Source organism: Pteropus alecto, unplaced genomic scaffold, assembly GCF_000325575.1.
Source record: "Pteropus alecto unplaced genomic scaffold, ASM32557v1 scaffold279, whole genome shotgun sequence".
Classification (NCBI taxonomy): domain Eukaryota; kingdom Metazoa; phylum Chordata; class Mammalia; order Chiroptera; family Pteropodidae; genus Pteropus; species Pteropus alecto.
In genome coordinates, this window is record NW_006443262.1 from 770011 (window position 1) to 787786 (window position 17776).

The 17776-nt window shown below is 32.7% G+C and overlaps 1 protein-coding gene across 6 annotated transcripts in view; it reads left to right on the forward strand.

Moving 5' to 3' along the window:
- The window catches only part of RGS7 (regulator of G protein signaling 7), a 525681-nt gene that overhangs the window by 324400 nt on the left and 183505 nt on the right, over positions 1–17776 (forward strand). For all 6 annotated transcript variants that reach the window (XM_025041211.1, XM_025041212.1, XM_006924123.1 and 3 more), the window contains one exon: positions 13356–13406. In XM_025041211.1, coding sequence (XP_024896979.1) covers positions 13356–13406 — 51 coding nt within the window. The remainder of the gene's footprint in view (positions 1–13355; positions 13407–17776) is intronic.

Genomic DNA, 17776 nt, shown 5'->3' on the forward strand with positions numbered 1-17776 from the left:
GTAAAAAGCCTTAGCAAACTTTTAGCAAATAGAATTCAGCAATATATTAAAATAATTATACACCATGACCAACTGGGTTTATTTCAGTGATGCAGGCTGGTTAAATATACAAAAATTAATCAATGAAATATACTATTATAATAGGCTAAAAAATTACATGATTATATCAAACAATACAGTATAAACTTTAGACAAAATTCAACACTCATAATAACAAATAACTAAAAAAAAAGGAATAGAAGGCAACCCTCTCAATTTGATAAAAAGCATTCACACAAAAAAATATTCAGCTTACATTGTACATAATGGTAAAAGACTATGTGCTTTCCTTGGAAGATTGGGAATAAGGCAAGGATTTATTCAACATAATGTAATAAATTATAGCCAGGGCAAAAAGTCAAGAAAAGGGGAAAAAACCCATACATATCAGAAAGGAAAAAATTTAAAAAATCTCCTATTTACAGATGATATTATTTTCTACATAGAAAATCTCAAGGAATCTACAGAAACATACCTAGAGCTAAGAATTGAGTCCAAGTTTACAGGATAGAAGGTAAATATGCAGAAGTCAATTCTATGTCTATATACTAACAATGAGCATATAAATGTTCAAATTAAAGATATAATACCACTTACAAGCACTAAGAATGTTAAATACTTAGTTATAAATCTAATAAAATATGTATAGGACTTGTATGCTGAAACTACAAAATACTTATGAAAGAAATGAAAGAAAATGTGAAAAGTGGAGAGACATATTTATAGATTTGAAGCCAGAACCTTCTAAAGATGTCAATTCTCCTCAAATTGATACACAAGTTTAATGCAATTCCTATCAAAATCCAATTAAGAGTATTTTGTAGTTATATACAAAATAATTCTAAAATTTACATGGAAAGCAAAGGAAATAGAATAACTAAAAAACTGTTCTTTGGAAAAAGAATAGTGTCAGAGAAATTTATTATATACTTATATTATGTATTCAAGACATATATAAGTATAGTAATAAAGACTGTGGTGCTGGTGGGGAAAAGACACATAGATCAATGAAACAGAATAGAGAACCTAGAAATACACCTACACAAATATAGTCCACAGAGCAAAGGCAATACAATGAAGTAAAGATAGTCTTTTCAACAAATGGTGCTGGAGCAACTGGACATCCACATGCAAAAAATAGTAATAAATCTAGACGCAGATCTTATACTCCTTACAAAAATTAACTCAAAATGAATCATAGTCCTAAATGTAAAATGCAAATCTATAATACTCCTAGAAGATAAGAGATGGCCATTGGTATGGCAATGATTTTTTAGATACAACACAAAATCCATGATCCATAAAAAAATAATAACTGATAAGCTGGACATTATTAAAATTAAAAACTTCTGTAAAAGACCACGTGAAGAGAATGAGAAGATAAACCACAGACTGGGAGGAAATACTTGCAAAGACACATCTGATAAAGGACTGTTATCTCAAATATACAAAGAACTCGTAAAATTTAACAATAAGAAAACCTGATTTAAAAAATGAGATACCTTAACAGACATATCACCAAGGAAGATATACATATAGCAAATAAGCATATGAAAAGATTCTTATGTCATCATCATATGTCATCAGAGAAATGAAAATTAAAATAACAGGAAGATACCACTACACATCTGTTCCAGAGCACTGGCAAAGCCAGTGGGGATGGGAAGCAGCAAGAACTCTCATTCACTGCTGGTGAGAACGCAAAATGGTGCAGCCACTTTGGAAGTTAGTTTGGTGGTTTCTTACAAAACTAAACATACTCTTACCATATAATCAAATGATTGCACTCAGTATTTACTCTAAAGAGTTGAAAACATGTCCACACAAAAACTAGCACATAAATGTCTATAGCAACTTTATTCATATTTGCCAAAACTTGGAAGCAATTAAGATGTCCTTCATCTTAACCAACCTGGGCTTAGTCACCGTCAACTGGGTGGTTTATAAACAACAGAAATTTATATCTCACAGTTCTCAAGGCTGGAAGTCTGAGATCTGGGAAGAATCCTCTTTCAGGCTGTAAACTGCTGATTTCTTGTTATATCTTCATGTGATACAAAGAGGACAGGGGAGTTCTCTGGCCTCTTATTATATTTCCTTTTACTCTCTAAGCTTTATTGAGGTATAACTGATAAACAAAAATTGTATATATTAAAGGTGTACAACATGATCTTTCAATTTATGTATACACTGTGATACGATTACCATGATCAAGCTAATTAACGTATCCACTGCCTATATAATTACTATTATTTGTTTTTGGTAAGAACAATTAATATCTACTCTCAACAAATTTGAATTAAACAATACAGCTATTAACTATAGTGATCATTTTGGCACTAGAGCTCCAAATTTTATTAATCCTGAATACCAGAACTTTGTACCCTTTGACCAACATCTCCCCCATTCACACCCCGCCCGCGGGCCGCGGCAACCACTATTGTTTTCTCAGCTTTTATGACTTTGACTTGTTTAGATTTCACATTGTAACTGAGAACATGCAGTATTTGTCTTTTTATGTCTGGCTCACTTCACTTAGCATAATTCGGTGTATCCATGTTGTCGCAAATGGCAGAATTTCCTTCTTTTTTAAGGCTGAATGATACTGTGCTATATATATAACATTTTCTTTATTCATTCATCTGTCAATGGATACTTAAGTTATTTCCATATCTTGGCCATTATGAATGATGTCACAAGGAACAAGGAAGTGTAGATATCACCTTGAGGTACTGATTTTACTTACTTTGGGTAGATACCCAGGAAAGGAATTACTAGATCATATGGAAGTTCTATTTTTATTTTTTTCAGGAATCTCCGTACTGTTTTCCCTATTGGCTGTACCAATCTACATTCCTTCCAACAGTGGAGTTCTCTTTTCTCTACATCCTCATAAACACTTGTTATATATATGCCATCCTAAAAAGGTGCAAGGTGATAATTCCATTATGGTTTGGATTTGCATTTCCCTGATAATTAGTGATGATAAACATCTTTTTATATACTTGCTGGCTATTTGTATGCCCTTTCTAGAAAAATGTCTGTCCAGGTTCTTTGGCCATTTTTTTTAATCCAGGTGTTTATTTTTTGTTATTGAGTTATATGAGTTCCTTATATTTTTTGAAATATAAGGTTTGCAAATATGTTTTTTGGATATACAGTTTGCAAATATGTTTTTTTCCAACTCATAGATTGTCTTTTTATTTTATTGATTGTTTACTCTGCTGTACAAAAGCTTTTTAGTTTGAAATAGTTCCACTTGTTTATTTTTGCTTTCCTGAGCTTTTGGTGTTGTATCAAAGAGATTTATTGCCAAGGCCAATGTCAAGGAACTTTTCTCTTATATTTTCTTCCAGGAGTTTTATGGTTTTAACTCTTATGTTTAAGTCTTTAATCCTTTTGAGTTGATTTTTGTGTATGATGTAAGATAGGATCTAATTTCATTCTTTGGCTTGTGACTATCCCGTTTCCCAGCAACATTTTTTGAAGAGACTATCTTTTCCCCATTGTGTATTCTTAGCACCCTCAAACAATGGAATGTGATTTAATTCTAAGAAGGAAATGAGCTATCAAGCCATGAAAAGCCATGAAAGAAACTTAAATTCATATTACCAAACGAAAGAAGCTGATCTGAAAAGGCTATTTGCTGTATGATTGCAACTGTACGACATTCTGGAAAAGGCAAAACTATGGAGATAGTAAAAAGATCAGTGGTTGCCAGGGGTTGCAAGAGAGAGTGAGATACAAAAGTGGAGCACAGAGGATTTCGAAGGCAGTGAAACTACTTTGCATGATACTATAATAGTGGATACATGTCATTATAAGTCTGCCCAAACTCATAGAATACACAAGAGTGAACCCTAATGTCAGCTAGGGACTCTGAGAGATAATGATGTGTCAGTGTTGGTTCACCAATTGTAACAAATGCTCAGCATTGACAGAGCATGTTGATTCTGGTAGAGGCTATGAATGTGAGTGGGCAGCGGGTATATGGGAAATCTCTGCACCTTCTGCTCACTATTATTATGCGAACCTAAAACCAGTCTAAAAAATAAAGTCTGTTAAGAAAAATTTAATTAATAAAATTACCTAAAACATAGTGTGAGTCACATGTACTTTTCAATTCTGAATATAGTAACTTTATTGACCATAGTAAAATAGAAGTAAATAAATATTAATATCATCTAAAACTGGACACAGGCACTTATTTATATAGTGCTATTCTTGTCAAAATGGAGAATTTCTAGTTTAAAAAGTATGGTTCAAAATTTACTTCATTTTTAATTATATTTAAAAATCAGTATTAAATATGTATGGTTATTTTGCAAGATATTCTTAATCCAAAGAAATCAAATGATTCTTGACTTTATAGCATTGAAAGTATAACATTTAATTAGGTAGCTGTGACAGTTAAAGAAGTCCAGTACTAACTCAAAATACAGGAAGACTCCAAGGTATTAAAGACTATTATATTCTGAGTTTCTCTTTGAGAAATTCAATTCAAATCCTGACGAGTATTTCTTGAGTCTCTACCAGGTACTGTGATCTAGTCCTTGAAGTACAGTCTAGTGATACATGTATAGATAATATCTGTTCGACATTATAAGTTGTAACGGACGACAGGACATGATGCTATGAGATCCTAGGGAAGAATCTGTAATTCAATATGGGACAGGAGGTGAGGGAAGTTATAGCTAAGAAAACTTTCAAGAGAAAGTGACACTTGGACTGTGTCTTAAATGGAGGAAGTTATTCCAAACAGAATAAATAGTACTTGTAAAAGTACGAAGTATGAAACATGATTCTATATATAATTAAAGAATGTTAAGTTGATGATTTTAAGTTATAAAACCTAGAAGAGAAAAGGATGAGATCTGAGGCCAAGGGACAGGAAAGAGGCAAACCATGAAAGGCCTCATACTGCTATGCAAGTCCTTTAGATTCTATCCAGGCACCAGTGAGAAGATCATTGAAGACTTTTCATTAGAGAAGAAACATAATTAAACATGCATTTTGGATGCTTCATTCTTGTTTTAGTTCTGGAAATTTTCACTTAATGAATTCCTAAAAAATTAAAAGCCAAGGTTTCTACCTTTCCATTTTAATGGAAACTCATATGAAATACCTAGCATATCTTACAACAAAAACTCAGTAAATGTTAATTTTCTCTTTCTTCCTATTGTGGCTGTAGACTGCACTAAAGGAAAATTTTATGTATCAGTCAATAAACGTTTTCTTTATCTCATGTGTCCCTCATGGAGACGATTTGACAATTGGACATGGCCTATAATTTTAAAAAGATATGTTGAGAACAAATCTGCTAAATTTTTCTTTAGGCCTAGCAGCTAGCATATGCAATTGATTAATTAATTAATCAAGAATCATTTATTGTGGATAGTTTCAATATATTAGCTAACTGAAAATTCATAGTTATATTTGCACAATTTATGCATCACTAATTTCATTTTTTATGTGTCTAAAGAACTTCAGAATCAGGAAAAAGTGAGTGTAATTTTTTTTCTTTAAAGGAATTCTATATCGCCATCCTGACGAAGCACTGAAAACTTACTCTAACTTCATTTTCTACAGTGTTCTTTATCACAATGAAGGCTATATCGAAGAACCATTTTTTCACTTCATCTAATTCTGTAGCATCGCCCATACTTACCACCATTTCATACAAGAGACACAAGTGGTGTTTCTCAGAACATGATTTGGAAAAAAGCTCCTATGGTTAATCAATAATCATCTTGAGCTCTGGGAGAGGGTAAGAAACAATTCTTAAGGTCATCTTGATTTCCTTTTATCTCCTAACTTTGCCATCTTTTCTGCCTTGCTGTTTTTGCTGCCTATCTTTAAAGCTTCTCAGGCTTTGCAGCACAAAATTCCTACTTTGTATCTAAAGAGAACTTTTCATGGTTTATGGAACTTATACATCTAAGTTTAAAAATCCAGATAAATCCCTATGATCTTGATTAAATAGTTGCTCAAAAACAGTTGAGAACCTCTACCCAATAACTTAATTTCATTGTGCTTTGCCAAAAGGTAGGGAAATATACTTTTATGCTTTCTATCTTTAGAACACACTAGTAATAACTGCAATAAATATTTGGGCTGTTGACCCTCTGATTTGCAGATCCAGGTGATGTTTACAAAGGGCAACATTTTCTGTGTTTCTGCTTTAGGGGCAAAGGCCATAGAACTCTGAAGAGCAAGAACCTGGAAAAAAAATGTAATCGACAAGATAATTTGCTTTTTGCCATCACAGCTACAAATGCCTTTAAATGTCATCTTTTCTACATTTTTTAAATGTCATAGACTAAGGTTTAAAATGTGTCTCAAATTTAAGAAAAGGAATAATCTCTGTTTTGATTATTACTCTCGTGTTGGTCTCTGGATTTCAGAGGAATTATTAGCTATGAAAGACTGGAAGAAGTGCTTTAACATTAGAAGTTTGATCCAGTTCCAAACTGTGATCAGAAGGTAATTTTAATGCTATGGCAACTAGATAATCTTTTCTAAATATAGTTGATACATAAAAATCTAGACATAACAGTATTCAATTGGATATCAGTTATTCACTTTAGAAAACATTTTTTTACTTTAAAAAATACACACTCATAAATACACACAATTCCATATATACTATGAGATTCTTTTGAATTCTTTTAGTGCACATAAAATGTAGCTTTATTCACAAAAATATGGATTTACACTCTGCCTTTTGGAAATATAATTTCATAGAACAAAACACATAACAAAGCAAAACACCATGCTTATTTCATTAGAAATTTGACAAGTTTTTGAACTTCATCTCCCCTCTCTCTTCTGCTTTTTTTTAAGTAAAAAATGTAAAAGCTGAAGAACTTGAAGGAAGCTGTAGTTTACATCTATTGTTTACTTGCCAAGCACCCATTTTTTTTTCTAGAAACTGTTTCCATCTATCCCTCCCACTAGCACAGCTATGTTTATGCACTCTGATCCCACCTTTCTTGTCATAGTTGATTGAAACAGGAATGGATACCTTCCCCAAGCTGAGACCATCAGAAATTAGGAATTGTAACTACAGGATTTTAGCCTCTTACTTCCTGCTGTCTTCAATGGAGGAGATGTAAGCCTAGGAGCCATGAGCCTCATGACCCACTTTGTAGATGGGAAACAACAAAGGCTATTTTTTAGAGAAATGTGTTTATAAAGGAACCAAGGTGAGAGCAGGGGAATATTTCTGATATCATCAGAGTCTTGCTTCCATTTGTCCGTGAAGCCCAAATGTGTCTCCTCCCTTTGGTTCAAGATGTCTTTTAGTAAATTTCTTCATTTAATCGTTGATTTTTATACTTCCATCTAAGATTGCTCACTATAATAATAAAAAAAAGCCCTAATAAAATAACTCATTTTTTGTTATTAATGTATTAATCTTAGGTATTAGCAATTTCCTTACTTAAAAATGTCAATGGAGGTTCCTCAAAAAATTAAAAATAGAACTACCATAAGATCCAGCAATTCCACTTTTGGGTATTTATACAAAGAGAATGAAAACACTAATTTGAAAAAGATATCTGAACCCCCATGTTTATTGTAGCATTATTTACAATAACCAAGACATGGAAACAACCTACATGTCCATCAATGGATGAATGAATAAAAATGTGGTACAACTATAATGGAATATAATTCAATCTTAAAAAATAAGTAAATCTTGCCACTTGTGACAACATGGATAGAACTTGAGGACGTTATGCTAAGGGAATAAGTCAGAGAAAGACAAATATTGTATAATCTCACTTATACGTGGAATCTAAAAAAAAAAAAAAAAATCTGAACTCATAGATACAGAGAACAGATAGGTGGTCGCCAAAGCAGGGTTGAAGAGCAGGAAGGTGAAATGGATAAACGTAGTCAAAATGTACAGACTTCTAGTTATAAAATAAATAAGTCTTAATGTACAGCATTAATAAATAAGGGTATAATGTACAGTAAAATAAATAAGGGTATAATGTACAGCACAATGACAAATATACGAAACTCTATTGCATATTTGAAAGTTGATAGGGGAGTAGATCTTAAAAGTTCTTATAAGAAAAAAAAACTTTGTAACTATATGGTAATGAGTGTTAACTGGACTTCTTGTAATAATCATTTTGCAGTTTATACAAATATTGAATTATTATGCTGTAGACCTTCCTGAAATTAACATAATGTTATATGTCAATTTTATGTTAACAAAAAAAAAAAAGAAGGAAAAAAAAGGTCAGTGTCCTTCAGTCACAGCCCACCAGGAATACACCTGTGATCTAACAAGTCGAGTTATTATCCTTTAGTAGGGGATAATACACACCATGGGGAACCAAGCGGTATCTCAGTAATGAAGTGTTGAAAATAATATAAATGGCATTTGAACTTTGAATACCTCATCGAAAACATCCTCAGGCCTGACAAGGGTTGTGCAATTGCATTTAAAATGAGACAGAATGCATCAACAGCAGTAATCATCAGAAACAAAACATTTTCTTAGATATTAGCGATAACTTATTTTAAAGATTAAGAAAAATTTAATTAATTCTTTCAGCTTCACAAAAGGGTAATATGCTAGCTTACCCTTTATTTTTCAAATCTAATAGAAATTTGTTAGATTTTAAAATTAAACTGAATTGAAATTATTTTTGTATGAAGAATTTCAAAAATTGCGACAATTAGAGATACATTAGGATGTCATAAAATGCTGGATGGGACTTACTGTTGCAGCTGCTTTTTCAGTGTTTTGGGTCCTTTGTGCATAAAATATATGTCTATAAACATTGAGCATACCTTCAAGAAATATTTAATGGTGATCTGTGTTGTAGCACTTGGAAGAACATGGGGGGTGTGATGAGTAATACATTGTTTCTTCTGTGAAGGGACTCACAAAACAATGACTCTGTTTCACTCCACGTTCTTTCCTTCTTATCCCTAAAATTGCAGGTCTATAGCCAGACTTCCATAGAAACTCAATAAATGTTCATAATTACTACTTAATGACGATGATGACAAACATTTAGTTTGCCTATTTTAAGAAAGTAAGAATAGTGTTGGAAAAAAATTATCCAGATATATAGATAGAATGTCTTATATTTAGCTAGAGATCTTGAGAAAGTTATTTCCCTAGAACCATGGATTATTTATGATATTCATCAAATAAGGTATTTGGTTCTGAAGGTTCAGCAAAGGGATTTGGGTAGTACAAAGAGTTTATTCATTTTTCTGAAAGAAATATATTGCACAGGTTAATATCTTGCCTCAGGAATGTTTAGGCCTCATCCATTGTGATTAGAAAGTAAAGTTTTTATTAATGACTTTAACAGAAATTACAAAAATAGTTTATTTTTTAAGGATTCAAATCAAAATTGTAACATTTAGTTGCTTACAAAGTCTTCCTATGTCATATTTATAAAAATTTCATAGGTTTTTGTGTGTGTGTCTGTGTGCGTGTCTGTGTGAATCTCAATTTCAGGTTCAGTGTGTGGATAGCTGTAGTTGACACTCGTAGCTAAGGGTGTGCTGTAATCTGCAGAGGGGTCATGGACAGCAATGGTGGTAATACAGGCTCAGAACAGGGGCAGACTTGGGGAAGCCCTTTTACTACTCCTTTACTACTCATCCATAACACAGATGAGGAAATAATATCAATGTCTAAATGTCTTCAATTTACTTGTTTTAATTATAGATGGAGTAGTGAAGTGACAGCCTTAGAAGATAGAAATAATCATAGTGAGGGGAGATTACAGTACCTGAAAATTACATGCAGTCAAACATTTGTGTGGCAGATGCCATCCAGGCACTAGTCTGTGTGTTCGGAATCCAAAGAGAAATAAAACACATCCTTGCCTTCAAGGAACTCATGATGCAAAGGAGAAAATAGACAAAAATTAAGATAAGTGTATCAAATGATGAGGATATTAAAAGAACATAGAGGAGAAACATTTTACCTGGTAAGGTGGGGTGAGGGTGAGCAGACTAGACTTTCTGGAGTAATGTATGAGCGGAACTTTATGGAGTCATTTGGGATTAGCCAGTGGAAAAAGACTGGATAGTATTAGCAAAGTCGTGGAAGCAAGAAAGAAAGAATATGGCAGGTGGAGAACTGTGGGCAGTGTGTCAAGAATAATTTTGCTGTTGTTTTGCTTTTCAAATGTCAAATCATAGACTACTGAGATTATACAATAATAAAACCTATACTGCTCCTGCTAAGTAGAGGGAACACATAATTTTATAACTCTAAACATGTTATATGCCTCCAAGAATTCAAAGCAAGAGTATGGGCACTGATCAGGGCTAAGCTTTCCAGAGGCTGCAGCGCAGAGGTTTTCTTAGGATATATGACATTGTTGCATCTCTTGATTAGTTTTACATTGTAGCTAATCAATGGCTCCTTGAAAATTTGTTTAAAACAAAACAGAAAAGAATAAAAATAAACAAAATCCTGCATGTTACTCTGAGGTCCTCAGAGTTAAGATGAATGAAACTCTAAAATATTCTAGATATATACATTTGTACATGAAAATTTTTAGCATATCTGCCCATTTATTCATTAAACATAAGGCTGAGAAATTGCTAGAAAGGTACTATTTCTTTCTTTACCCCTCCTAACTATAATGCTCTCTTTTAAATTTGAATCAGTTCTCAATATGATTATGATAGCACATTTCTCTTTCTATCTTATGGTTCCACTAAGATGCTGGAATTTTTTTCTCTCCGTCTTTACCTCTCTCAACTGGGAGTAAAGATCTTTCTGTCATAGATGCAGAGTAGATGAAAATGGTGAGTCTGGGTACACATTTAACAATAAAATAGTAACTCTTAATGTTCCAACTTAAAACCATAAATATATTGGAATGATTAAACAACAATAAAATCATTGCAGCATCTGCTAAGTGACATTGACAAGTGGTCAAGTTGACTCTTCCAGAGCTTAACTAGGAATGCGACCATGACAGAAATACCCAAAACTAGGCCAGAAAGAAAAATCTTCTTTAATTAAATGTAATTTCAAATTATGCTTCTCTGTATTTATTTCTGCTCAGGGAGAAAAAAAAGAAAAACATAGAAGGGAACTTTTTAAAAAACTTTTTCCAAAAGCATTTTTAAAATAATTTTTCACACTATGAAAATATTATAGTTCTGGAACCAATGTTTGGTTCTCTTCAAAAGAATGAGAATTTTCCAGTGGCTGCTCACATATATCCCCCAAATAGATGTTCAAATGTGAGAAATGAGCAGAGTGCCTGGATATTGCATAAGATTTGAGTAACTGAGATTCTATACTGGTCAAGTATCACTACATACATATTTGGAAAACTTAGTTCCCTTCTCTTTTTTCAAGTGAAGTCCATGCCTCAAAATGACTTAGGCTATAAGGCTGAATACAACACTTTCAATGCCTGTGCTCTCCTGAGTGCTTTCTCTCCCTCCCTCCCTCATTCCTTCCTTCAGAGCTCTCTTTAAGATCTTGGTAAATCTATCATCTCAAAATGCATTTAAATCAATGGTGGCTGTAAAAGGACCAGTTACAAAAGAATACAAGTTAGAGTCAACACTTGAAGTTATTTTTAAATGCATGCATATTGAAAGCAATGTTGGGTACGAATATATTCATAACTTTTAGGACATAATTGCCAAGTTTGATAATCAAATGTATTTTGAAATTAGTTTTGAACTATTTTGCATCGAGCAACTAGAATTATTTAGCCATTGTTAATGCAACTCATTTGCTAGATCTCAGGTGGGCAGGCTGCACTTTGGCCAGTCTTCAAGAAAGGTAAAAGTGGAACCTCAGTTCACACGAAATGTCATTCATGCAGCCCTGATGCAGTCTACCATGTATGCATAACTATTTTCATACATGTTTTTGTCAATTTGTGTAGACATGAGAAAGCTAAATCTAATAGAAATGAGCGTCCAAGATATATCAACTCCTTTTCCTTTAACTCCCATTTATACTCATATTTTCACCATTCAGTTCATCCACGGTGCCGCTGAACTGAACACCTTGAGTTCTCCTTTAATTCTCCTGCTCACCAAAGTCCTGAAACAAGTCTCAAATTTTGCTTTAATTCACTTATACACTGACTAGTTCAGAACCTCACGCTTTCAGTCCTGGCTCACAGCCAGCAAGAACATCCGACACCCTGCTTTTTTCCCCTCTGACCTCAAGCATGCCACACACGTTACTGGTCAAATTCCTTAAATTTGCTTTGATAATGTCACCTTCTGCTCAAAAATAGTTGCATGTCTCTTACTCTGCCTAATTTATATACATGAACTTCCAAATTCTTTAGCCTGAAATTTAAGACCTGCTGAATGCAGTATGAACACTTTTGTTAGTTGCAATGTCATATTATTTCCAGCGCCTACTATATAGAAAGTGTGCTTTTAAGTGGTTTTTATTGAATGTTCTCCACTTTTTAACTTTGACATATGTCCCTTCAGCAACTAAGTTTCTGTCTTGTGCATATATCAAAATCTACCTCGAACATTACATTTTATGTGGAGTCTCCCTCATTTCTTCTCTGTGAAATGAAAAACAAATTCACACGTGTATTTTTCTTTATCACACATTATTAAGCTTCTAGCATGCTCCAAACAGACAAAGATCAATACAATGCCCTGCTTCAAGGTGCTCACTTTAGGGCTTGTGTGATCAACACTACCACACAAAACCGCGCAGGTTCCAGTGAAGTCCCACGAAGCGTGTTGCAAACTCAGTGGACAAAGGTGAGAGTCAAGGAAAGTTCAATTGTGTAGATGGATCTTAATGGAAATGGAAATAATAGAAAGACATTTCAGTCAAAGAGAAAGGTTCCATAAAGGCACAGAGGCTTGAAACATGCAGGAGTGTTCAAAAACTGACAACGAATTTAGCTTAGCTTAAGAATAGGTAGAAAATGGGATGGGCACTCCCAGAAATGAGAGAGGGACCATCTTAGAAAGTATTAGTTATGCCACACTCAGAATTGTGCTTGAAATAAGTGAACATTCAATAAACATTTATTCCATTAACAAATGAATGAATCACTTTATCCACTACTGGTATATAAAATCTTCATATTTAACTATTTCATATTTAATAATTTACTAGTTTGTACTTTGGCTCATTGAAGAAAACCTGTGCATTCACACTCTGTTTCCAATACTCCACATGTGGCTGATCTTTAATCTGTTACTATAATGATTAAAAACATTCCTACTAGTATGAGGGCCAAAAGTTGAGCGTTCTTAAAGTTAATGTGTACAAACAAATGCTCACATATATTTGTGTTTTTCTTTTTTCTTTTTTCTAGGGTCAGACATTGTTCAATGGTTAATAAAGAACTTAACTATAGAAGATCCAGGTAAATAAATCATTTTCCCACTGATGGAATTATTTTCTTTGCAGTTTTAAGAAATTTGTCTACTCAGAGCTAATATGACAACCAAACAAACCTGAAAAATTATAATTATACTTAACTATGCTTTTAGCATTTATACAAATTTTATGATTGTCAACATATATTTATCTAAAATTGACTTAGAGTATATTTACAATTTTTCACATATTTAATGTTGATTCAGGTGATTGATGATTGTTAGAATGGATGAGCTGTGAGCATGTTCATAAATAATTGTACATATAATTCATAGCAAGTGATTATGAAGTAATGAAATTTCCTTTCATAAAACCCAAAGGAAATCTCATTAATTTACAATTTTGCCTTAACTCCATTTTGCATGAGGTTTGAAAACAATGTTATTTGTAATTCTGATTTTCCATCATGCCTATATGATTTTTTTAATACTCATTTAGTCATGGATCCTTTCACTGTGGTGGACATCACATCTATTCTGCCAGTATGAGGCTAATTTGCAGAGTTTAAGAACAGTATTACATTGCCCAGAACAAATTCCTACATATGTAAAGTATTTAAAGATTTTTTAAAAATATCTTGTAAGAACCCTTGCATGTGGCAAGCAATTCACATCACTAAAATGAAAATAAGATGTATTGTGTTTAGAGAAGATGCTGAGAAAAAAAAACTGGGATACAGTACTAGAATGACATGGCAGAGGAAGATAACAATACACTGATTGCATGACACACCTTCCCTGCCCCTGACGATCACCACCTTAGAATGGTTTTGAAATAATAGTACATGGATATGCAAAGTTTTTATTTTTCTTCATTTTAAGCTAACTTGGTAAAGCTAAACTATCATAAAATGTAGCTGCAGTTCTATGTAAATGCTTATATACATCTCCTGATCCTGTGGTACGTGAGCTTTTAAAATACTTATCCTAGCAGGTTAAAAGAGATTAAAACAAATAAGATGAAGCAGCTATTGCTAGCATCATATTATTATGAAGTGAAAAGAGGAGATAATTATTGAGAAAGGAAGCCACATTCTTACCAAGTTTACAATTTAGCCTCACTTTAGTGGCATGGCTGACTTTGTAAACTGTAGCATCAAACGAAAGACTCCAGTGCAAGAAAAAAGATTGTCACAGTCATTGACAACCAGGAAACTAATGATTCGTGAAGAGTAGTATTGCAGAAAGGGTGAAATGAATTCAAAAGAGCATTTTTTGTAAGTTAAGAATAAAAGTATACTTCAGTGACAGTATGAGCAGCAGGGAAAATATACAGATATAATAAGCTAGTAAGAAATAATTATCATTTATAATTTATGCATGATATTATAGTTATAATGTGTATAAAACTGATTTTGTTTGCTTGCTTAACAGTTTAAGAATCTTTGAAAGCTGCATTTAAATATATATGAAAGGATAAAATCAATAATATTCAGGAGGGACCACATATATTCTTCAGTCATATTTATGACAGGCTGAAAAATTTGGTTTTGGTTGGTTGGTTGGATTTTTTTAATGAACTAATTCACCATCTACAGACTGAAAGGCTCTGTGCTAGATTTTAAGATGAGTAAGAAGCATTGATGATTGTTCTAGAGCTATAACAGATTTTGCACACAGTAAATGAATCAACCTGGCAGCATGATTCTAATTATGTGGGGTCAAGAACATAAATGATGTCATGAAAGTTACTTTGATGGCTTGCATGTGAGAAATTTATCATACTCTTTTAGAATTGCTCATAAAGAGAAACTAAATAGTTATTATAATGCCAGTCTACTTTTAACCTTATAAATTCTCAGAAAATATTTAAAAATAAGAGAGAAATCCATGCCAGACTTCTCTCTTGTATTCTATCTGATGGTCAGATAGTTGTTTGAAGACCTCTGGGATTATTCGAAGCTCTAGATATTAACAATTTGTTGAAAGAAGATTTTGTGGCAAGTTGGAAGAAGCGACTAATGCCTGAGTACAGGAGTAGGTTATGATGGCCAATCTAGAGACAGGGAGAGGCTGGCATGATATTCGGGGTCTTATCCAAGACCAATGAGTCCATATTACTTGTATGCTTGATGTTCAATATTTCATTAATGAATACTTAGTAGATTTTCATTTCTATTACAGCAATTCAGTGCACATTTGGCTGAATATTTTTTAGAGATTTTGATACTATTAGACAATTGGTCATATAGTATTATTTATTTAAAATGAAGCTATATTTGAAGCTTTAATCCAAATTTAGAATTATTTTTAGTTATGTTTACATACACATAAATATAAATAACACACACAAGATTAATCAAAAATTTTTGTTTATTTCTACCTCTTGAGTCTATTTTCACAATTTATATTTTCTTGGAAAAAGTCATTTCTTCATTGGATTATTCATACTTTCATTCGTTTAACACATTTTCTGGATCCTTGCTGTGGGACAGGCACTGAGAATACAGAATGAACACGCCCTCTTTGAATGACTTGCTTGTCTTCGGCTTCCAGAGTATCGATCATCATCAAGGGTTTCCTTTTTCACTGCCCGCACGGTTTGGCCTCAGTCTTCTGTGATGGCTCTCTGTTCCCCAGCTACTCTTTAAATGTCGGAATGTCCAGAGTTCTGTCCTAGGTACCTTTCTTTTCTCCATAAATACACTACTGCTAAGTGACATATGCTGAGGACTCCTAAATGTAGAGCTTTCATGCTGACTTCTCCATGGTGCTCCATACTCATCTGTCTGATGCCTATGGGTCAAACTCAACATGACTAAAATCAAACCTGATTTACCCCTTCACAAACCTGCTCCTTCTTGTCTTCCTCAGATCATTTATAGGGTTGAGTCTTCTATCCAAAAACATGCTCTTTCCATTTATTCCAGTTTACTTTGTGGTCTTCTAAAGTTTCTTCATATAGGTTTTGCATATTCCTAGTTTTTTATCTTGCGTTACTATGTGAGTTTTCCTTTCTAGTATATCTAATTGTTAAGTGTACATATGCAAATTATTAATTTATATATGCTAATTTTATATATCACTACTTTACTAAATTTTATGTTTGTTAGTATTTTTAACTAATATATTGTAAAGCTAGAATACTTCTTCCAGCAGTTTATCAGGATACTGTGTTGTCATTAAATTTCTGAGCCCTTGCACATCTGACAGTAACTCTTGTTTCCTGTGTGTATGTTGACAACTTGGCTAAATATAAAAATAGATGAGATAAACTTTCCTCATTAAAACACTATAGATACTAAGTCATTGCTTTCATGCACTTAATATACAGGCATATATACATACATTTTTTATATATATAATTTTTCATATACATGTTTTGCCCCTGCCTAGATTTCTAGAATGTCTTCCCTCTCTTTGAAAGTCAAAATATAGGTACACAATTGCTCGGGGCATATATTTTTCATTTTTGAGGGTGTATTTGTATTATCTGTTGAATCTTTTCAATCTGTCGATTCAGGTTTTCTTAAGATGAAAAAAATTTCTGCTCTATTACTTAAGCTTCATTTTCTAAAATGGATATAATAATTGTACCTACTACTTAGTGCTTTCCTGAAAATTAAAGAATTTTTATATATATAGCAGTTATTACTGTACCTATTACATAATAATTGCTCAGAAAATATAAATAATTACAGTTTTTAAATTCATTTTTGTTTATCTAATTATTTTCCTGTTTACTTGTTCTGGTTTATTCTTTTGAAATGACATTTAGTAGTATGTTTTATTTCACTCTACACCCCAATTATTATTTTATTTTTTTCTCCTTTGCTTAGCTTTTTGCCTTCCTTCTCCGTCTAGGTAAGCTTATTAAGTTTGTACATTAGATCATCTATTCTAATTCAAGTCCTTTCTGCTGATTAAATAGAGAATAAATCTATTATTGCATTTTTAATTATTATCATTTTTTTTATTTTTCCAGTTCTCTATTTTCTTATTTTTCTAGTTCTCTATATCTGCCCTACCCAAGTTCTTTTTTAATCATAGCATGTTGTCTTATAAGTCATCTTCCATTTCTTTTTTTATTACATCAATGTCATTCATTTGTAATATTTTAATCATACATAAAATATACTTCATATCATTTTGTGTCTTAGGAATGTTTGTGGGCTTATTTTGTTTTCCCATGTGTTCTTGCCAAACGTGAAGGATTCTACATAGGACTAATATTTGGTTAGTGACAGGGTGATCGGGTATCGGGTTGTGCTTAGACAATACCATAGTTTCTCTTTCGTGCAGCTGGAGCTATACAGTGCTAGTAAAATTAACTTGCATTCTTAGGTTAGTTTCTTTCTTTCTTTTTCTGTTTCTTTTCTTTTCTTTTTTTTCTTTTTCTTTTTTCTTTTTTTTTTTT